Source organism: Artibeus jamaicensis, unplaced genomic scaffold (assembly GCF_021234435.1).
Source record: "Artibeus jamaicensis isolate MK-2021 breed Jamaican fruit bat unplaced genomic scaffold, CSHL_Jam_final contig_465, whole genome shotgun sequence".
NCBI classification, from domain to species: Eukaryota; Metazoa; Chordata; class Mammalia; order Chiroptera; family Phyllostomidae; genus Artibeus; species Artibeus jamaicensis.
This window is the reverse complement of record NW_026521843.1, coordinates 29,915,446-29,937,962: the sequence shown is the minus strand read 5'-3', so window position 1 is coordinate 29,937,962 and position 22,517 is coordinate 29,915,446. Positions and strand designations below refer to the sequence as shown.

The window sequence follows — 22,517 nt, the reverse complement described above, 5'->3', positions numbered from 1 at the left end:
CCATACATCCCAGTTACTAAGTTTTGGCTCTCCTCTTCCCATAATTGTTTTAGTAGTGCTTGATAGTAAAATAGTTATTTTGAATAACATGTTCAAGAAAAAAAATAATGAAAACTTTTGCTTTTTAGATGTCACACTTGTAACACCACAGATCGAAATGCCATATGTGTTAACTGCATTAAGAAGTGCCATCAGGGACACGATGTAGAATTTATTAGACATGATAGGTATGTAGCACACTTGTTTGCTCAATTACTCCCCTCCCCTCCATTTCTTACCTGCTCTATTGCCCAATTATTCCGTGCCTTCCTAATTTTTGGGTTTTCATTTTGCTTTAGGTTTTTCTGTGACTGTGGTGCTGGAACACTGTCTAATCCTTGTACATTAGCTGGTGAGCCTACACATGATACAGATACACTATATGACTCTGCTCCACCTATAGAATCTAATACATTGCAGCACAACTGAATTCCTTACCTAAAGAAAAAGTTCTGCCATTCTAACATAACTTAAAACATTTTTGGAAGAAGATTTAAAATATTTGCCCATGCTACAGGAAGAGACTGTATTAAAAATGGATACACGAGGTCAGTTGACACTATGAAGCTGAAGCTACCAAAAAGAAAGTGGCAATATATTGACTCAGGATCTCAAAGCTGGGTGTTTTAGCATTACTGTGTAAAGACTTGAAGGGACAGAAGTGAAGAAAAAATAAGCTGCAATTTTGTACAGATACCAACTTCTGAAAAAAAGCTGGTGTTTTTACAGCTAGCATTGAATGCAGTCTAATTTGCAGTAGAACTCTCTTCAATAGACAACAAGCAGCTTTGTTGCTGCCTTTATGGACATGGGTACCAATTGCTTTTTGTAATATGGTAAAATGTGAGCTAGCACTTCTGCATTTCTTTTGATTTTTTTAACATGTATTCAGATTGAGAAATATGATTTTAATGCTTTAATCTCATGTAGTTTTTTTTTTTTTTTATTTCAAGCAGAGAATCTTACTGTACTTGAACGTGCCCTGTTTTGTTAGCACACCTAGACTCGCTGTAATGTACTCATGTCCCAGGATGTACGTTCTTTCTATGAAAGAGAAAACACTAACCTTAAATTATATCCAGCAATGTTTCTGGTATCCTTTAAGAAAAGTTAAGACTATTATTTCCTTTCCTTCCCTGTGCAGCATTCAGAATCACCCCTAGAAAAGTGAGTGTTTTAATGAGACTTCCTAGGAAGGGATGCACTGTAAAACAAAAGTATTCTTGTAACTCAGTTTTGTGAAAGGTAAAAACTACTATGTTTTAAAGTACACTTTAGAAAGTCTCTTCAAAACAGTCCTGTATTTGAACTCTGTTCATAAGTTTTTTTTTTGAACAGTTTAGACAAACTGCTGGAAATTAAAACAATTTCCTGCATTAAGCTGAGACAAGTATATATACAGCCCTATACAGTTTCATAGCTTCCCTCCCCCATTTATGTGTATTGGTGACAGTGGGTATAAAACAGCCTGAAAGTGTATGCATGTACCATAACATCTAGACTTAATATATTGTGAAGTATTCAATAACCATTATGTAGAAGGTAGATAAGAATTAAAAGGGTTTAATTTCCTAGAAAGAAATGGAAAAATGGTCATTTTTAAAAAATAAAGTTTATTAGATCATAATGTTGTCTGAATTTACCACCTTTGTCAAAAAAGTGAACTCAAGGCTTCCGACGTAGTCTATAATTCCTCAAACATAGTCAACAACTTATGGACAGCTTCAGCATCTACAGTCGACCTTTCACTAGCCAGGCAAACTTCCCTTAAAATTAAAAAAAAAAAGAGTTTTAGTTCACATTTTTCAAAGTGTGTCGTCTATCCCTCTTTACTGTTTTAAATAAGGTCAGCTGCATGACAAAATTATGGCCAATTATAATTACCGAAATAATCGCAGCGAATTAGTTATCTTCTCAAATTCTCTTGCTTTTCTATGTCCCTTCTGAATAACCTCCTCTGGAAGATTAGCAAGCCTTGCTGCATTAAAGCCATAGCTTTTAGGACACGCTCCCTTAATGAATTTATAAAGGAAGGTAATAGTCTCTTGACTGGGATCTTCACATTCGTTTTCTACCATGCATGCCTAAAAATGAGAAACATTAGTTATATGCTAACAAAGTACCCAACTTGATTATCTCAAAAACCTAGCCAACTTCTAAATAAGCAATCTGCACATACCATGTGGCCTAGGCGCACTGCAACGTTTTGAGAATAATCTTCAACTAATGAATGGTAGTGGGTAGAAAACAATGTACGACACTTGATATTCTCGGCAAGTTCTTTAACAACTGCACTTGCTATAGCGGTCCCATCAAATGTTGCAGTACCTCTTCCTGTGAAAGTAAAACATGCATAAATTAGTATATCCCTAAAAAGGATGTAGCTCACCCAAAAAATAGGGTACAATATCAGTTACAAGTACTCTGGCCCTGGCCAGTGTGGCCCAGTTGGTTGGAGCACTGTCCCACAATTGTGGTTTCAATTCCTGGTGGGGATACATATAGTTTGTAGGTTCGGTCTCTGGAGTCCCTGGTCAGTATACAACTGATCTAATATTTCCTGTCCTTTCCCTCCTTTTCCCCCTTCTCTAAAATCAATGGGCGTGTCCTCGTGATAAAAATTAGGCTGTTTAGTCAAATAGGTCTGCTTTGTCCTTGGGGTATATTTCTTTTTAAGACTAGACCTCTCAAGTATCCCTGATCTTCAGAACTTCCTATTCTTAGTACTCTCATTATTCCCATATTATAGCAACCAAATTTGAATAGGATTAAGTAATTTAGTAATCAAAAACTTTTCACATTATCTCCAACTCTGGGTCTATGGCACAAAGTTGAGTCCATTCATATTTTTTTTAAGAATTTGTTTAAAGATGGCCTTCAAATGGAAGTTTTACTTCTTACCTAATTCATCCACAAGCACCAGAGAATGTGCTGTTGCATGTGTAAGTATACTGGCAGTTTCACTCAATTCAACAAAAAATGTACTTTCACCTTTAAAAAAAAAAATCACAAATGGGCGATCATTCAAAGAATCTTATTACAACAGTAAGTTCATCTTATAGGTTCCTACTATTTGCATTTATCATGAGTTGCCCAGTTGTACAAACGGTTAAATGTCATTAAAGAGATTATTTACAGTATTTTAAGAATTTGTGTTTTCAAATTCCTGAGAGCATTTTGCTTCATATTTCACATCAACAAAGAAAGAAAAATCAAATAAAGCCTAATGCAGGGGGGAAGGAAAAAAAAAAAGCTCACCTGACATTATTCGGTCTGAGGCACCAAGTCTAGTAAATATTCTATCAATTGGTGTGAGCCTGCACACTTCTGCAGGTACATAACAACCCATCTGGGCCAATACAGCTAATAGACCGGCCTGTGTGAATAAGGGAGGAAATAGTCTTTTATGACTGGTGTTAAAGAATATCATATATACATAGATATACAAAAGACACACAATAACCTAAGCTAAACATTAACCTTTCTTCAGAACCATTATATAGGTAAAATCAGACACTTTAAAAAAACTTCACAATCCTACATCAGAAGTCGGAAAAGTGACACTGAGAAGGCAAATGGCTTAGGCCCTAACTTATTTTAAAATCTCAGCTTCTATACTAACCCAACTACACTACTCATTCTCAACTCTGGCTATATAGTAAAATCATTTGGGGTGCCTAGAACCAATTCCAGTCCAAATGGATTCATTTCAGAGAATGATGTTTTCCCCGTACATTTTTGTCAAGCTCTATAGGCAATTTTATTTGTTATTAAAAACAAAGGTACTGGCTTTAACAACACAGATACTAACATTGGGACAATACAGAGAAGCTTAGCATGGCCCTTGCACAAGGATGATGTGCAAATTCATGAACCATTCCACATTTTTATAAGTTGAGAACCACGATACTGCATTATGCTGCCTCGCTCTAGTTAGCAAGCCTGGTAAACTTAAGTACAATATAGTACAGAAGTGCTACAGAGAGTCAGCGAACATTTCTGTCAAGGTCTCAATGTCTTTCTCACATGATTGGCCTTTTTTACCTACAACCCATGTATCTGGCATAAAGAAGACAAAATACATTTATTGTCTTCCCTAAAAGCAGTTGCCAGTGGTTACTAAAGGTCATGAATGTTGCTTTTCTAGATGCTTAACTCTGCCATAGCTCTTTTGTAAGAGGTTCCTACAAATGAGTCTAATCCAAAGACAACCAGCAACATCTGCATTACTTCTTATGAATATATCTACCTTCAGAGGGAATGAAGTAAAAAAACTTATAAAGAAATCATGAGCCCTGGCAGGTGTGGCTCAGTGGACTGCGTCCCAGCCTGCAAACCCAAAGGCCACCAGTTGATTCCCAGTCATGGCACATGCCTGGGTTGCAGGCCAGGTCCCCAATAGGGGGCATGCAAGAGGCAACCACATGTGGATGTTTTTCTTCTTTCCCCTCTCTAAAAATAAGTAAAACCTTAAAAAAATAAAATCATGACCTGAAACCTCCCTTGCCTTTTTAATATGTTCCTCCCCAACACCCGATACTCGACTGATTAGAAAAATACAATTAACAATTTTATAAACATAAGAGTTCCCTTTCATTCCTTAAGTCATTGACTGAATTCTGTGTAATTCATGTGCTTTTTGGAAAAGGGTGGTCTAAATGCATAAAACATTCACTCTTAAACTGTTACAAATGACTTTCTGTAACAAAACCTTAATAGTTTACCTGTCTCATAAGTGTAGACTTGCCCCCCATGTTAGGTCCAGTAACAAGTACACAATAAGCTTTGCCATTTCCCTCCTCTTCCTCCTCACAGCCTATTACAATGTCATTGGGAATAAACTCTGCTCCAAAAAAAGTCTTTGTGATGCAGGGATGGCGTGATCCTTTAAGGTCTAAGAAGACAGGAGCATCTTCTTTTGGTAACAGAATTACTGGACGACACATAGGACCATCACCCCCTCGACTGTAGTTAGCCAAGCACAATAAGACATCTGTTGAAGGGAGGAAAAGTGAGGGTTCATCATTCTTGAAGTTTCTTGATAATCTCAAAGATCCAACTTCTATAAAATCTTTTTCAAAAATGCTTTCTCAGTGGAGGTGGTCTGTTTTAATTCCTTTTTTGACAGATACAGTAGGCATTTTAATTAGTGATATTATCATTAATTACACAATACAGTGCTTTCATTAACTGTAAATGAGTCATTAGCTTAAGTGTTATATGTGGTTTAATTATAGAACATAATTTTGAAGCTAACACTTCCTGGGAGAAGCAGAACATTCTGACAGTAGACACAAATCTTAAGAGGAAAATAAACTCACCAATTTTGAACACTGCTGAGGGAGGATTTTAATATACCCACTAAACTGTTTGCTATACTGGCTTAAGGAAAAAATGTGGCATTCATAATACATAAAGATGCTTTTCTGGACAGTTGAGATTCAGACCAAAATGATATTTCAAATTTGGGTAGCATAATTTAGGTTACAAATATTTGGTGAACTGAGGCTATATTAAAAAAAAACAAAAACTCTAAGCTGTAAAACAGTAAAGGCTTCAAAAAGTTAGCCTTGAAATATAAAGAAAAATTAATGAAGCTGAAAAGGTTATAAATTACAAATACATAAATTAGGACTCTTAGAAATCAATTACAGGGATGAAGTGATAATTTGGACTTAGAGAGAAAGGGAAACTTTAAAATCTCTTGAAATAGCCCTGACTGGTGTAGCTCAGTGGATTGAGCGTGGGCCTGCGAATAAAAGGATCAAGGTTCTATTCCCAGTCGGGGCACATGCCTGGGTTGCAGGCCAGTTCCCAGCAGGGAATGTACGAGAGGCAACCATACAATGGTATTTCTCTCCCTCTCTCCTTCTCTTCCCTTCCCTTCTATAGATAAATAAATAAAATCTTTTTAAAAAATCTCTTGAAACAGGCATATAAAGATTCACTAAAATATAAAAAATGCAGAGGTTATGCAAAAACCTCAAGTAATGGATCGAGGGATAGTTTTAATTTCGTGTTAACAAAAAAACGGGAGATAAAAAAACAGTATTCTTCAAATACTTAAAATTCATTTGGAAATTGTCTTATTTAAAAGGCTGAAGGAAGGCCAGAAGGCTACTTACTAACAGTGAAGTTTCCAGTGAATGACTTACATGACTATGGGTTATCTAGTCACTTTGCCTCATGAGGAGGCAAGTTTATTTCATACTTCTCAAAATGCACATTAACCTTGTTACTTGTGTTAAGGGATATTCACCACTGGATAATCAAAGCCTTAGGAGCAAGCTTGTTGAACATCTTACCCAACACCGCAATGCACTCTACAGCAGCCTGCCAGTTCTTGTAATTTTTATCAAAGTTATAGAATAGTCGCCGCATGCAATCCTTCAGTGACACATCTCTCCTTTCTTCAGCATTTATTAGGTTAGCCAGCTTCTTCTCAATAGTTTTGGTCCAGTATCGTTTACAGCCCTTCTTGGTGGACTTCAATTCATATTCTTCTGGCAAATTATGGGTGATAAAATTCTCTGGAATTTCCAACTGGTAACGGTTCCTGCCAATTCCCCAGTAGACTATTGTCCTACAGCCAATTCGACTGCGCTGTTTCTCTAAGTATTCCAAGAGGCTCTGCTCATTTTCTTTTATGTCAGCAAGAGCTTGGTCATAATCAGAGTCAAATCCTGCTTTGGGAGTAATCAGTCCAGTCTTTCGAGCTTTTTCATGGTCAAAGGCTGTATCCCATCGATTCAGTTCTACAGTTAAATCTGGAAAACGGCCTTCAGGATTTTTCGTCTGGAGAGTAATGACCTGCTTAAGGATTTTAGACTTAAAGTCATCAATGACTTCTTCCATAATCCCTATAATTTTACACATTACTTTGAATCCTTCCAGAGCAGAAAGAAAATCAATAATCTTTTTTTTGCTGTATGTAGTTTCTTCATACATTATAGCCCTGCTATCTGGATGGTTCTGGCTCTTCAAGGGAGAGCCAACATTATGAATTTTACTCAGTAGTCTCTCAAGGTCTGGAAGCTTCTTTAGAAGGTCTGCAAGCTCAGGGATTTTGTCAGGCACAACCATTAGATCTTCAATAGCATCCAGGCGATCGTTGATAGCAAAAGGGTTACACAGTGGGGCACACAGCCATTGCTTTAGGAGTCGCTTACCAAAAGGAGTATGGCAGGTATCAATCTTCTCTAGCAGAGTACCTTCGGTAGAACCGTTTGTTCCATTCAGAAAAATCTCCAAGTTGTTTAATGTCACAGAATCTAGCACCATTCGTTGACTGGCTTTAGAAAAAACAGCACCAGGTCTTGTAGCATTGACCATGTCTGAATCCAAGGGAATATATTCTTCAAAATTAGCCATTGATAAAAGTTCCTGATCGATAAGGCATTTTTTGAGGTAGAAGACACAACCACCTAGAGCAGAGAGGGCCAATTCACTCTTCTCTCCTGGTGTCAACCCAATAGAATCAGACTCTGAAGTCATACCCTTAAGCACCTGGGGTAACATTACCCCACTGTCCTCATTTAACTTTTCTGTAAAATATCCTTCTTCAAGGAGAGTTCTTAAAGTTTTGGCTGCATCCCAAAACTGGGAGCCTGGTATCAGAGCTTCCTGAAGAGAAGAGGATAATGAACCCTTCAAAATCATCTTAGTTTCTGTTGAGAGATTTCCTTTCTCAAACAAGACTTGTACTGGAGGGTAATGTGCCACTAAAGTCCTAAACCTGGAACAATGGCGATCATCTGAAAACTGACCTATGAAAAACTTTCCCAGCGAGGCATCAACAAAGCATATACCATACACTCGAGTGTGGCCAGAATTATCATCCTCTTTTTCTTTGAGGCTAAGAAGATATTTGCTGTAGTTCTCAGAGGGGTCACCTTCCAGCACACTGTATGTCTGTGTACCCTTAGTAATGACCCTACAAATTTCCCTCCTCACCACTTTATCATGCTTAGATATATGTGCCATCTTTCGACATCTTGCCTCCATCATTTCTGGGGTCTCAGTCTGTTCCACTCGTGCTACTTTGTAGCCCTTCTGGACCAGAGAATCTGAGTATCGACCAAATGCAATTTCAGGGAAACCAGAATGGGCCCAGTTGCCTTTCATGAATACCAGCCCTAATTCACTGACTCCAATAAGAGCATCCATGTGGTACAGCTCATAAAACTTCCCCACCTTATAAAATATGACAAGGTCAAAGTTCTGAGACTTAATCTGCCACCACTTCCTCATCCCAGGAGTACAGGAATTAAGGAAATCCTCAGGCACATAGAGTGTAGATGCATCAAAATCGGGATGATCGGGTCGCCTCCTGTGCACATCTCTTCTCTTTTCCTCCTTAAGCCATTCTAAAGTTTCGTGATACCAGACAGTGGGGCGACTACTATCATCACAGCCTCCGCTAAAGTGGGCTTGGGATTCAGAATTTTGAGGGGCAGAGAAAGCACACAAAGCACTCTTGGTTTCAGATGAAATGCTGGTTGCTCGTTTGGTGACTGGGGGCGTTTCCTTCCTTGAACTTTTCCTTTTGAGAGGACCATTTCCAGTCACTATTCTCTTCCGCTTCGGAGCAACTTTGACAGAGCTGTGCAGGCTTTCGCTGTCACTATCCCCCAGTCCACTGCTTATTTCATCACTGCTTCCTTCTTCCTTAGTATCTGGCTTGAATTCCACATCAGAGCCACCGATGTCACTCTCAGAGTCTGATATGACTCTTCGTTTTTTAATTTGGCGGCTACTTCGCCTAGATCCTTGCACCTTAGGTGGTACTTCCTCTTCACTCTCAATTTCATTGTCTTCTTCACTCTTATCTGATGCATAAGTTGCCCCTACCTGTCAGGCAAGGAAAGAGCATTTAAAAACAGCAAAATTTGGAAAATTACAGTATTGCTCTGGAATACCTCTCAATATGCTGATACTTCCTATACCAAAAGAAGAACCAACCTTCAAAGATGAGAAATAATTTTCTTTCTCAAGGCATATCAATTTCAGTTTCACTTAACATTAAAACAAGTACACATTGAAGATTAGTAATTCTGTCCCAACAGCTCGATCCTATCCAGTAGAGATGAAGCACTACCACATACCACAAATACCCATAGGTGATGTAATCATTATTATAGCTGTAGAAATAAAACCTTTAAATCTCCCTGTTATCTTCCAGGGTTACCTCTTCTACAGAAAACGTATTTATGAAGTTTACTGTTTTATATATTCTTTAATAAAGCTATAAGTTAATCTTTACCAATTCTAGTCCTTGATCTTTCATAAACCAACTCTATCTTCTCGGACAAGGTACACCTACTTACCAACTTATCATGGACCTCTCTCTCTCTCTCACAAATAAAGGCTAAAAAATCACTGTGGTTACCATCCAGTTCTAAGCCAGATATCAATGTCATGACCTCCTTGATCACAACCTTAAAATTAGAAACTTCCTTCATTTCTCTTAAAACACCTACTATATTAACTCACTTTTCCCCTCATCTATAAAACAACAGAATAAAACAAAACCAAGCTTATACATGAATCTGTTAAGCACATATTCATTTACTCTATTAGAAAATGTTTTAAATGGACAAATTATTTGTTCATTTCCTTAACAGGACTTAATTCACTCAAATAATGACCATTAACATTTGAAACTAAGGTTGTTTAAATCTTATAAAACGTCAAAAGTTATAAAACTTAAAAAAAAAAAAAAAAAAGCATTTGTGTATGAGTACCAAAGTATATACAGATGTAAAACAAGACAGTATCACTTTAACATGCCCCCTCCCTTCTTTTCCATCACTTTACTAGCAGAAATAACTGTTTGCAATGTCTCACCTGCATTTCTTCCTCCTCTGGTTCTGAGGGCTCATCACACACTGCCAATTCAAGCCTTTTAATCTTGTCTTTATTCAAGGCTTCATCTGCACGTTGCATTGCTCTGAGTATTTCAGGCTTTGCACTATAAAAATGACCTCCTTTCTGGGCTTCCTTCGATTTTGAACCTAAATACACACTTATAAATAAGAACCGTTGGCTGGATAGTTGGTTCAACCTACAGCACTTGCCCAAACGAACAAGAATGACAACAATCAAGTATTAAATTCATATAAATAGATCAATAAAGCCCACAAGGAAGGAATCTTCAGCGTAAAACAACCAATGGAACTGAAATTACCTAGTTAACCTCCTTGAACCTGCGTCACCCAGAATCACCATCTCTCTTCTTCTAATGACCAGGGACTGTAGCCCTAAACAAACAGGTAAGGCATACCTCTTGGGGTGAGGCATGAGATGTTTGTTTTGAGATCCTTTTTTTTTTTAAAGTTACTTCAGGACTACACTGTCAGTTAAACGAAGCTATGATATCAGAAAGAAGTTTGTCCCCAAAGCAGTAAGGTTATATTTAAAAAATAACTCTGAAGTAAGGGAGCCTAACATTTTGAAAGGGTAGCCCAGTTCAGACTCTGAATGTGTTAACTTTTTTTTCAAAACAGTGGCTCTGCTTTAAAGTAAAACTCTTCCTTTATTTGTTTCACTTTAAAAAGCTGCAATAGCCCTGGCTGTGTGGCTCGGGGGTTGAGTGTCAGCCTGCAGACCAAAAGGTTGCCACTTTAATTCCCAGTCAGGGCACATGCCTGAGTTGCGGGCCAGGTCCCCAGTTGGAATGCAAGAGGAAACCGATCAATGTTTCTCTCGCACATTGATGTTTCTCTCCCTCTTCTCCTCCCTCTCTAAAAATAAATATATTAAAAATCTATAATATTATATGACACTTCTCTCCATTGAGCAAACAAGTAGATGCAGAAGATCACTAGTCTAATGGTACAAAACTGTTTAGTTCTTTTCCAGAAGTTATAACCAGAAATGTCTGTTTTCTTCTGCCCAGGTATAACGAGAATTGGAAAGCAAACCTGAATCTGCCTAAATTGAACCAGTCCAAACTTCACATTATTTCCTTCTTCTTTATATTGAAACTAATAGGACATCCTAAGTTTCCAATGATTTACCAACTTTCATGAACTGCCTAAAATAAGGCTGCCATTTCCCATTTCTCTAAAACGCTGCAACAAATTACAACCACCAAAATCATTCCCAACAGACTGTGATGCAGTCCTCTCCTAGACGATTCTAAGGATGGCCCCACACAAAAAGGACTTTATAAGCTATATGCATAGGAATGACTTTAGAAAATAATGACAATATACACAAAAGCTTTTTGGTCTCTTTTTAAAGTCATTTTGCCAAAGCTGTGTTTAGAATCTCAAAATTACTCATGGAAAAGGACCTCATTCATCATCTAGTCCAACTCATTTTATATGAGTAAACAATATCAGAAATAAATTACTTTGGTTGGCCAAGATTATACAGCAAACTAGGAGAAGACAGAACCAAACTTCCTGATTATGTTCCTTTCCTGCATGTCAGATTTCCATGCAGACTTAATTTTCTTCAGTGAGCCCTCCCCTCCCCCCACCCTGCAGGATAAGCACTATGACCAAAAGGCATGAGTCCCAGATATTTCTGGGAAACTGACCGTTGTGCTGATTCTGAAACATTGAATTCAATCATGTCCTAGCCTGGAATGTCTAAGGATGATGGATAAGGACATGGTCATGCTTCGGTGTATATAGTCACTGTATTATGCAATCATACTGTACATGCTCTACAGAATTCAAGAGATTAACAGGGTGCATGCACCTAACCTAAGTGAAGCTACACATGTTACTGTAGCCTGCTGCAATAAATACAACTGAACCTGGGAAGAGAAAGTTAAAGTTCCACAAGTCTGATATGAAAGTGAACTCAGATTTAAAGGCTGGCTAAGTATACATCTCTAACTGTCCTACAGAATGCTGTTTACCTGTATGCTATATATCCTGATGGCATTGCATTTCTTTTTGATCCCTTAAGATGGGCCTACTGTTTCATTTACCCTTTTCATGCCTGAATTTGATATTTTGGTCCAAATTGTAAAATCAAAAGTTTTTGATTTCATTCTTTCTTTTAGGACATGATATTGCTGTAAGTCACTCAAAGGACACAAAAATTCCACTCTATACAACAAACTAATTAAAGACCAGATGCATCTTACCCTTTTCCATGCTAAAGCTTTCACCCCACCACTCCTACAATCTGATGAAGTAAAATACACTTAATTTCACTGCCTGGAAGACACACCTGTGCACATGTGTGAAGGCTCTCTCATTCTCACACACACACACACACACACACACACACACTCTACCCACCCCTTCCTGAGAAGTGGCTCTTACCTGTATATGGCTTTAATAGCCTTCTGCTAACCCAGCCCCTTGTTGGGCTATCATCAAAAAATTGTACATGAACCCGGGCAGACTTCCCTTTCTCACGGATGAATGTTCCATCGAAAGGGTGGTTGTAAACCAGGCAAGGCCACCAGGGGTAGCCCTCCATCTTGGCCCAAACCAAATCACCTGGTGAGAAGTCACAAGAACTGCTGCCAAAAGGAAACACAATTTGGTTAATGTTCTGTTAAGCTGCATTAAAGGTAATTACCTATGAATAAGCAATTCCTACAATGTATTATTAAGACTCCTCTGAAGTTTCTAAGCATATGAATTCTAGAGTTAATGATTTTTAAATCAGATTTTTAAGTCACTTTTTAAACATAAGCACATACCACAACATATAAACTAACACAAATATAACCAATTCTAGTACTAAGGTGAGAAACTTTGTCTCAATCTTTTGAAGCTTAAAAACTATGACCAAATTCAGGTAGAATACTGATTGCAGGACAAAGGTACACACTTGCGCACTGCTCTCCAAGTTACAAATCACACCTGTACTCCAACACAGCATGTATCGAAAAGTGGCTCCAACCACAGTACTTATTAGTAAAAAAGCAACTATATCAACTATGTAATTTGCTAGTGATATTAAACATTACCTCATTAGACTTTGCTTGTGCTCTCCAGTTAAGCTCCTCTACATTCCAAACACTGCCAAGGCTACCTAGCCCACTACTACTCACTGGCTCCTAAAAATCTGGTTTCATGAAAAACCTCATGTCAACAGGTAAGTGCCCTTGCCAAACAGCAAGTAGGTGTGTATACCTACACAATCAAAACAGATTAAATCTTCACAAAAAACTTCCCTGAAAAAACTAGCCCTGAAGGCTCCCTGAGAAAGGGAGACAAGAAAGGGGGAGGGGAAAGGCGGGGGTTGAAGAATCTAGCTAACAGACTATGGAAGGGTCCACAAAGCTGATAAACCCTGTGTGGGTACCATATACCAAGATCTTCTAAGCCTGCTTAGAGATTTTTTCTCTGAATAACTACCAAAATAAGTATACTACGAACAATAATATTTTAGACATTTTAGAAAAGTGACCATTATTAGTCAAATGAGGCCATTTTATTCAGACCTAATAATGAAATTAAAGCATTCCTTTTTCAAAATACGTGAGGTAGAAAGCCCTAGCCTAGACAATTACTAAAAAAATACGAGAACCGGACCATGACTTTGGCTGGTGCTTGTCTCAAGAACCTTTATAGTATATATAGTATTTCTCAACTTATAGAAACCTACAGTAACCTTTACAAATTTGTAAACATTGCAGTCAAGCTCACCACGTAGGTCATCTTCAAACAGAATGCTCTGTCTGCACAATTCAAACTTCTTACCACAGCTTCTTCCTTGCTAACAAGACCCGTTAGCAAGACACAAAGACCCTATCGCTTTGCATCACAATACAGAATGGTTTGTTTACAAGCCTCCCTTTTGTCAAGAAGGCTTTCCCTTAAACTCAGGGACTAGCCTCGCAAACCACAGTGTATCACACTGGTCTCAGAAAACCGCAAACTTTGTCTGCACTTAAGTAGCTGAGAGTACCCCTAAAGCTATTGCTTTTTTACTTCTACTACTGAAGGCGGGGAAATAACCTTTATTTACATAAACACACTATGTACTCTGAGTCTGAACTTTTGGAAGTTGCCTAAACACAGCAAGTACACGTTAACATCAAGGAAGCATATTTCTGGCAATATAGTCTTGAGACATCATCAGTCTTCAAACTGTGTTTGCCAAGGCAGATCTTTGTGAAGGGGGACCCATCTGTCAAGCCTGGCCCCTTAAGACAATTAAATCCCTTGAGATGAATACTCAAGTAAGGTTTTGATGTGTTCATAGTGAAGCTCTAATGCCATCACAGGCCAGTTTGGGACAATCCCCCCCCCTTATTGAAATTATTAAATATCTCTAGATAAGCCCTGATGCTAACCAGTATGGAGATTTACAAAGTAGTCTTAGTTTGTAAAACTAAAAATAACTTTTCCTTGTCTGTGTAAGCTGAGTTATAAAGAACAAAAGAAGGGTTCGATCAGACACCAGCTATTTAATTAGATATATGTCTATAAAGATTATAGACATAATCTATATAGAATTACAGATTCTCAAGAACAGAGCTTCTACATCAGAGACTTTGATAAGAAGGCACAGACTTTGATAAGAAGGCACATCTTGGTGCTGTTATCTGAAGTTCAAGGGAGCAAGATGCCCCAAACCCAGTGAAATTCTATTTTGGCTGAAAGGCAACGAGTATTTGCAAGCATCTAAGGTGTATTAGGGGCTCCCAGGGAAATTAAATGAATAGATAAAAATTCTTGAGCAAAAAAGTGTGAGATAGCCACACATGCCTCCTGAAGTTCCTCTCTATGCTCAATTAACAGTGACTCAAGTTTCCGAGATCCAAAAGACATATGGGGGAGATATTTTTGTTTTATATCTATAATTATACCATGTAATAAAATAGTACTGTTTTAACACAAGTAAGTTAATCATCCTAGTTTTATCCCAGAGGAAAAAACTCGAGCTTTCTAAGACTGCTGTTATGTTAAAACTTGTCATTTCTACAAAAATAGTGCAAATTCTAAAATACTATTCAAAGGTCTCACAAATGATTTAAAAACATCCCTTTCCCAACAACCAACTTTAAATTTTAATGTCTTTAAATTTATCTGAAAGGCAAATGTGCATAGTCACTAGAGAAAAGCAAATTGTAAAAAGCTAATTACAATCATTATTAGTTTTTAAATAAATTCATCTGTAAAATTAAAATGTTATAAACTGAACTGTTTAAACAAAAATTGTTTTTCAACACCACTTTACCCTAAATATAACCTTATACTTACGGAATATCTCACATATAAATGAACTTCTGTTTTATGATTTGGCAAGTATACTATAAAATGCTAAGACTAAACAATTTAGACATGGTTTGCCTCCAATGCTAAAGGGCTTTAAGAAAACATAACTAAAAATAACTGGTTTCAAGCCACAAAGAGAATTAAGCAACTAAAAATTGTTAGTATTTCATTAAAATTTTTCTTCACTTAATGCTAACAATTTTTTCAATTTATTAATTTTTGTGTGCAAACACTAATTCTTTAAAGGTAATTTTAAAATTTTATCTCTAGTAGTTGTGCAGTTTCCAAAGGCGAAAATAAAAGGAATATATCCATGTAAAAATTCCAATTTTTTCCTGCCAAGACTACCATATTTTAAAATATGTAAATATAATGTAAGTGTGGAATGACAGTGGAATGTGCTATAATTATCTCCTATCTTTCATACATTGGTCCTTGTAAAAGCAAAAAAACCTTATAAAATAACATGACATATACAACTGGCTCTACATCAAACTTTCTTTCAACAGTCATATTATCTTTACTATATCTTAATATGTGGCTGTATCTCCTGGCAATCTTAAGATATTTCATTTTTCATATAATTTAGAATGTGTTAATATTAACAAGGAGCATTCTAGCCCCATGTAAATGTAAATCCAACTTGAAAATATCTGGGCCTCCCCTGGCCTGTGTGGCTCAGTTGGCTGAGCATCCTCTGGCAAAGCCAAAGGTCGTCCGTTGGATTCCGCATCAGGGAAGTCGGGGCACGTGCCTGGGTTGCGGAATCAACCAGGAGAGAGACAACCTACTATGGCTTTTTCTCTGGTACATCAATATTTCCCTCTCTTCCTCCCTCCCTTCTCTCTCTAAAAATAAACAAAATCTTAAAATATGCATATATCTGGGCCAAAAAGTCACCTTACATCGAAGTATAATACTAATCCCATTGTAAAATACACCGGCTCTTCCGTAAAGCCCAGGTTGAAATGACAAAATAAATACTGGACTTGTATCATGATATCTTTATTTATTTATGACTTTACAAGTGTTTTAAAACTTTAATATATCCTAAATGTCTGACATATTGGGATTTTAAAGACAGTGAAAAAAAATAAAATGACAGCTCAGAAATACAAATGTAAGTCTTCCTTCATACAACCAAAAATAAGAAGTGACTTAGTAAAGCTAAACATGCACTGAGCCTATCTTTCAAATTTTGCTTTAAAAATCCCATTTTTATTTTCTCTTTAGTCTATAACCTTAGTGTCCATTACTTATTGTGCCCAAACTTATAATAAACATTTTTAGCTATCTACTTTTAAAAAAATAACCACTAGATACCAAAAGCATTGCTACAACTTGCTTCTAAACAATAACAGATAAACTGCATTTGTCCAACAAAAACTCGTGTATGTAAACAGAGTCACCACCGATATGCAAACACTCTTCAAACCAAACTACCAGTGTTTGTGCTTACTTATACCTTTCAAGGTGGACCATTAGAGCAGACTTTCCCTACCCTCCACTAACTAAATGCAGTACTGACCAAAAGAGAGAGAGAAGTAATCAGCGATTAATTCCAAAGCCCCCATCATACCTATCCATCTACCTGTACCTCTCTACCCACAAACCCTGCTTTTGGAGCTTCAGCTTCAGTCCCTAAGTAGTGTTTCCCATCACTTATGCACTAGGTCTAAGGTGGCTATTAAAATAATTATCCAAACTAGCCTCTACTACTGTATTTACTAAACAATGTTAGCAACCAGGGTTCTTTGGACAACAGCTTAAGTCCATGCCTTGAAGCTGGGAAAATTGAGAACTGTTATCAGAATAAAAGAATGTTTTCAAAAAAGTTCCAAGTTAATAATATTAAAAAGTCCTAAAAGCCAGTTTAAAAGAGGCTCCTGACCCAATTATAAGTTGAGCATCTTTTAAAAATACCGGCTTTAATTATATCAATTAAAACAAGTTAAGTCTGTGAAACTATGACTTCACAATCACACTTTTTTAAAAGCTTGAATCCAGCCCCTGGCTGGTGTAGCTCAGTGAATTGAGCGAGGGCCTGTGACGCAAAGGATCACGGCTCGATTCCCAGCCAGGGCACATACCTGGGTTGCAGGCCAGTTGGGGGGGGGGGGGGGTGGCGATTCAAGAGAGGCAACCATACATTGATATTTCTCTCTCTCCTTCCCTTCCCCTCTAAAGATAAATAAAATCCTTTTTTAAAATAAATAAATAAATAAAAGCTTGAATCCTTTTCTCTTATAATTACATACTGACTGAATCATGATAGAACTTGGAACAAAAATATTACTATAAATGTTTAACTGTATGAAAATTCTCAAGAAATGCACCTACCGCTAGGGCAGACAGTTACCTCAGACTGACTGACTACCTTAAAGACTCAAAACTTGTCAGTCTGACATACCACTTCTAATCGATTAATGACCTCATTACCTATATTCAGCAGTTATCAAAATGAGATTATGAAAAAGGTACTGGCCATGATTTGTTTTTAAAAGCCAGACTTAAGTACTCAGAAGTCTTGCTCACAGCTTTGTCAATTATGATCTTAATATAACGACAAAAAAAAAAAAAAAAAAAAAAAAACTTGAAAAGCAGGCCCAGGGCACACTTACTTAAGACTGATGACATCTTGACTCCTTTCTCATCTCCCATAATCTAATCTTCACCAATACCTGCCTACTCTTCCAACCTCTTCTAAATCCTCTCTACCCTCACTGCCAACACCCCCATTTGCTCTCCATTTCCACAGCAGGGTCCTGAGTGGTCTCCCCAACAAAACACCACACTTAGCTCTAAAGCATCACTCTGCCCTATGAATTTCTTAATAAAACCTACAGAAGCACTAGCCATAAAGAAAAAGACTGACAAGTTCAACATTACAATTAGTAACTTCATTTCAAAAGATCTCATAACCTGAACAAAAGGACAAACCAGAAGGGAGAAAGACTTTTTGCATCACACATGGAATGACAAAGAAATTAGGAAAAAGGGGGGCTGGGATGGGAGAAATAGACAAAAAACTGTACTAGAAAAATAACTAAATAAAATTTTAAAAAATAATTTTAAAAAAATTAGGAAAAAATAGGCAAAACACTTAACACTTGAGCACAAGAGGAAATCTAAATAAGATGCTCAATTTCTGAAAAATAAATTTGAAAAAAAAATAAAATGGAGGGGGAAAATACAATGCTCAATGTCATTTTTTAAAATATTTTATTTCTTTTTAGAGAGAGGGGAAGAGGAGAGAGAGGCAGAGAAACATCTGTGTGTGAGAGCAGCACAGACTGTTTTTGCCTCTCACATGCCCCCAACTAGGGACCTGGCGGGCAACTCAGGCAACTACCCAGACTAGGAATTGAGCCAGTGACCTTTTGGTTCACAGGCTGACGCTCAATCCACTGAACTATACCAGCCAGGACCTCTATGTCTTTTAAAGCTTTCATCTGACCCTCAGAAGTCAAAATGTCTTTGTGTCCCATCAGCCTGTTCACAACTGCATCCCTGCATACCTTCTCCATGGCTTCTACCTCCTCTCCTTTCTAGCCACAACTTACAGGACCTTCCTCTTCCTAAACTGACTTCCTAATTTTTCCTCCCTCACCCTCACTGTAGCCTGGCTAACTCTTACACATCCTCTGGATCTCAGTCTAGAGAACTGAAAGGCTACCCTGATCAATACACGCCCCCTCCTGGTCCCAAAGCACACAGAACTCATACACTCTGCTCCTGCTCTATTGCTGCCTTTTTGCTTGTCCTGTTCAGTTATATTCAGGATCCACAATGCCTAATGCTGTACCTGGCAGAACAGGTACATGAAAATTTGCTGAATGATGAACTAAGGCCCAATCTATACATAGGTACTGGAGAGTTTCTTTATACACCTAGTATCAAAATGAAGCACCCCAGAGGATGCTCTAACTAACCAACTGAGCTAGGCCCTGGCTGGGCAGTTCAGTTAGTTATAGCATCCTCCTGATAGGCCAAGACTGTGGGTTTGATTCCCAGTCAGGGCACATACAAAAATCAAAAAAACATCTGGCTGGTGTAGCTCAGTGGATTGAGCACCGGCCTGAGAGCCAAAAGGTCGATGGTTCAATTCCCACTTGAGACATACTGGGTTGTGGGCCAGGCCCCCAGTGAGCGTGCAAGAAGCAACCACACATTGATGTTTCTCTCCTTCCCTTTCCCCTGTTTAAAAATAAATAAATAAAATCTTTTTTTTAAAAATCAACGAGTGAATGTATAAAATAAGTGAAGCAATAAATTGATGTTTTCTCAAATCAATTTGAAAAATAAAGAAGCCTAGTATGAAATGCCTATCTTTCTTGAATACTCTGGAAATGGTGCCCATAGTAGGTCAAGTATAAATAATGCTATGCTTTTACATTATTTATGCTTTTATAGGTCTCCTGAGGTCAAATCTAAAAAAAACAAATGGTCTTTCTCTCTCCCAGGAATAAGCCCATGCCTTTCCCTTCCCTCTCTTCTTCCCCTCAGGCATGTAACCTCTGCCTCTCTTTCATCCAAACCCTGAGGACCCTTCTTCTGCCTCTGAGATGTGCTACCTGGGCCTACACAGCCCAGCGGACTCACTACCTGTTAACTTTATAAATAAACTTCCTCTTACAATTTGAAAAAAAAAAAGCATATGCTCCTTACTCAATACAGAGCACAACCATACAATAAATGTGTCTGTTTAGCATGGATGCAGGAAAAATCAATTCCCATTCAAGTAAACATTATAACACCATGTACTATCTCTCACCATAAAAAAAAAAGTCTGTTATGGAGGATGCATGTGTAGGGAAAGAAGTATATTTTCCACTCTACCTTTCTCAGTTCTTGGCTGAGACCTTCTGTAATAAAAGATTAACAAGAAAAAAGCAAACAAAAGCCTCTTAACAAGCATACCTCCTGCATACATGGGCAATACTAAGGAATACTGAGTAACTCCCTGAGACAGCCCAAGTCACCACCACCTTAAATACCACCTGCAGCTAAAGACAAAAGAAAGATGGAGGGGAAGTTATGGGAGGTAACCAGGAAAAGAAAAGTTAACAACAGTATGGCTGTTATGCAGATTTAGGTCAGTACCCTCTCCATTTGTTTCTTGTAATTCAAAGTCACCCCTCTCTTTCTGATATAGAGAGGGAGACACCGTACAAATGGAGATTTCCTTTATAAATGTACATTTCCTGTACAGAAGATAACTACTACAGTGTTAACAGTTTCTCATTTGTCAGCCATTTCTCAAAAATAATCGGCTCAAAATAATCTTTAGGCCAAAGAGGCATGTTCTAGGTAGGCACATCCTGCTATTCTTCACATAACTATATAAACAGCCTTGGAGGGTCGCTTACATGGGGGTAGCATTATAATTACATTTGGACTTGAAAAATCTGTAGAATGCCTATAACACTGGAAATTTCAAATCAACTACTCAGAACCACTATCCAACTCTCTGATCTTGGGTGTTCTTTGTATTTTCTGAACCTCTATTTCTTCATCCTTTCACACAGCTACCCTTACACTTCGTGCCCAATTCAACACCTGGGATACAGTAAATGCCAACTTTTCGAAAGGTCACTCTCTACTCGGACAAATAAGCGGCTAAGCACTGGAATAGCAAAAAAAAAAAAAAAAAAAATGCCCAGGAAACAGTACACATGCAGGCAGGCTTCCTCACAACTTCGTTTGTACATCCCTGCCCAGGATCGGATCAAGTACTTAGAGGACTCACTCTCGACTCCGAAAAAATTATGGTGCTCCACCCTCCGTGGGACCGCCAGAAATGGTGTTTTTCATGAAATAACGTTTTATTCAACTCAACACAATACTTCCGCGTGTCCAAATTAAAAGACTCTCAATTTTTCACTTGTTCTGGTGGGCAGCTATCAACCCGGGGGATGACCCAAGAGGTCCCAGCACTCTCGCTCCCCTGCCTGGAACCCCAATCCTGCAACTCGCGATCCTCACTGGGACCAATCAGGCCCGCACGTCTAGCGGTGTGACACGCCCCCCCCCACCCCGGCGCTCTCAACTAGAGTCCACCCCACTCCCAACTGCACAACGCAAAACCCAGGCCGAGGGCCCACCGCCCCCCTCCCCCCAAAGCGTCTCGGCTTTGGAGCTTCATATCCAAAGTTCGCCAGACGTCTACTGGAGTCCTAATTCACTTTCTCGGCTTGCAAGGAAGAACGTTCTCCTGGCACCCATTCTTCTGGCATCCTGGGAAGCCGTGCACCCACACTGTCCAGGATGCCAGCGTTCATCCGCCCGCAGGCACTTTTTTTCCCCCCACCCCTCCCCCGCCCTGGATACGCACTGTGCGGGAATGGGAGAAATCGCCTTTCTCTCTGCCGCATCCACAGTGCTCCCATCTCCCCCGAACCCCAAAGCGGCTTGCACTTTCCTCCACCCAGCCCCCTCCAACCTAGCGGAATGCATCTTCTCTTCCTCCCAACTCTGCGCGTCTCCCCTCCCCCCTTCCTCCTGGAGTCTATTTCCTACTGCGTTGTTTACAGTCTACACCCCCAAGGCTACAAACTCAGCCCCGACATTCTTTCAAGCCAAATGTAGCAACCTAGCTCCTCCGAGCGCAGGTCCTGGCCGCACACACTCCAGTGTTCCAAGACAAGCCTCTGTGCCCCAGCCTCCGTGCGTCTAGCAGCGGTACTCCTGCCTTCAACGCCCGCACCCCACCCTGCTACCTGGAGGGGACCGCAGGAGCTGTTGACCTCTGTAGCCTTCCGTTGAGGTCCCTCGCCTCGGGTGGCGACGCGGAGCTCGCCAGCGGCCCGGGCTCAGGCCGGTCCTCGCTCCAGGCCGCATCCCCGCTGGGGGAAGGGGAGGCCCCTGTGGCAGCGGCGGCGCCGCCTTCACCTGAGGCCTTGACTCGGGCCTTGTTAGTATTATTCAGCGCCGCTGGAGACTTGGGGAAGAAACTGTACAGCGTGCTCTGTCGCGACATAGCGACAGGCTGCAAGGCCCAACCGCTCTATCCGACCCAGCGACTAGAAGCACCAGATTGACCGCGCGGCGCCTGCTGGCGGGAAATCTGGGGGGAGGCGCGCGTTGCGCCGGAGGCAGCGGCCAATCGTCAGGCACCTCGAAGTGCGCGGGCGGTGTCTAAGAGGCGCGCGCCCGGCCCCGCCCCGCCCTCTCGAGGAGCCAAGCTAGTTGGGGAAGGGGAGGGGTCTGGCCGCTGAGCCGCGCAGCTGTCGGTGCTGCACCCCTGGCGGGAACAGCCTTGGACCTGGTGCGCAGATGCGG

At 39.4% G+C, this 22,517-nt stretch overlaps 2 protein-coding genes and 1 non-coding gene across 8 annotated transcripts in view; 2 read left to right on the top strand and 1 right to left on the bottom strand.

Annotated features, from left to right (window-relative positions):
* The window catches only part of FBXO11 (F-box protein 11), a 92,095-nt gene extending 90,429 nt beyond the window's left edge, over positions 1-1,666 (top strand). For 2 of the 3 annotated variants that reach the window (XM_053667126.1, XM_037161253.2), the window contains exons 22-23: positions 129-227; positions 339-1,666. In XM_053667126.1, coding sequence (XP_053523101.1) covers positions 129-227; positions 339-468 — 229 coding nt within the window. In that variant the 3' untranslated portion in view covers positions 469-1,666. Of the gene's footprint in view, positions 1-128 lie in introns of all 3 variants that reach the window. The other variant, XM_053667125.1, reaches the window with a different exon arrangement.
* On the bottom strand, positions 1,633-22,422 carry MSH6 (mutS homolog 6). Of its 4 annotated transcripts, none has more exons than XM_037161251.2 (10): positions 21,956-22,415; positions 12,324-12,526; positions 9,886-10,052; positions 6,345-8,889; positions 4,764-5,032; positions 3,298-3,415; positions 2,941-3,030; positions 2,219-2,373; positions 1,924-2,123; positions 1,633-1,805 (listed from the first exon to the last, which is right to left on the bottom strand). In XM_037161251.2, the coding sequence occupies exons 1-10, from the start codon at positions 22,213-22,215 to the stop codon at positions 1,724-1,726; spliced, it is 4,089 nt and encodes a 1,362-aa protein (XP_037017146.2). In that variant the 5' UTR covers positions 22,216-22,415; the 3' UTR covers positions 1,633-1,723. The 4 variants fall into 4 exon arrangements, with proteins under 4 accessions (XP_037017146.2, XP_037017147.2, XP_053523098.1 ...); XM_037161252.2 differs by having other exon boundaries at positions 12,324-12,523; XM_053667124.1 differs by lacking the exon at positions 1,633-1,805 and having other exon boundaries at positions 1,946-2,110; positions 12,324-12,523; positions 21,956-22,422.
* Positions 3,822-3,928, top strand: LOC119060926 (U6 spliceosomal RNA). Its single transcript, XR_005084693.1, has one exon. It is a non-coding gene; the product is annotated as a U6 spliceosomal RNA (small nuclear RNA).
* Positions 22,423-22,517: the final 95 nt, after the last annotated feature.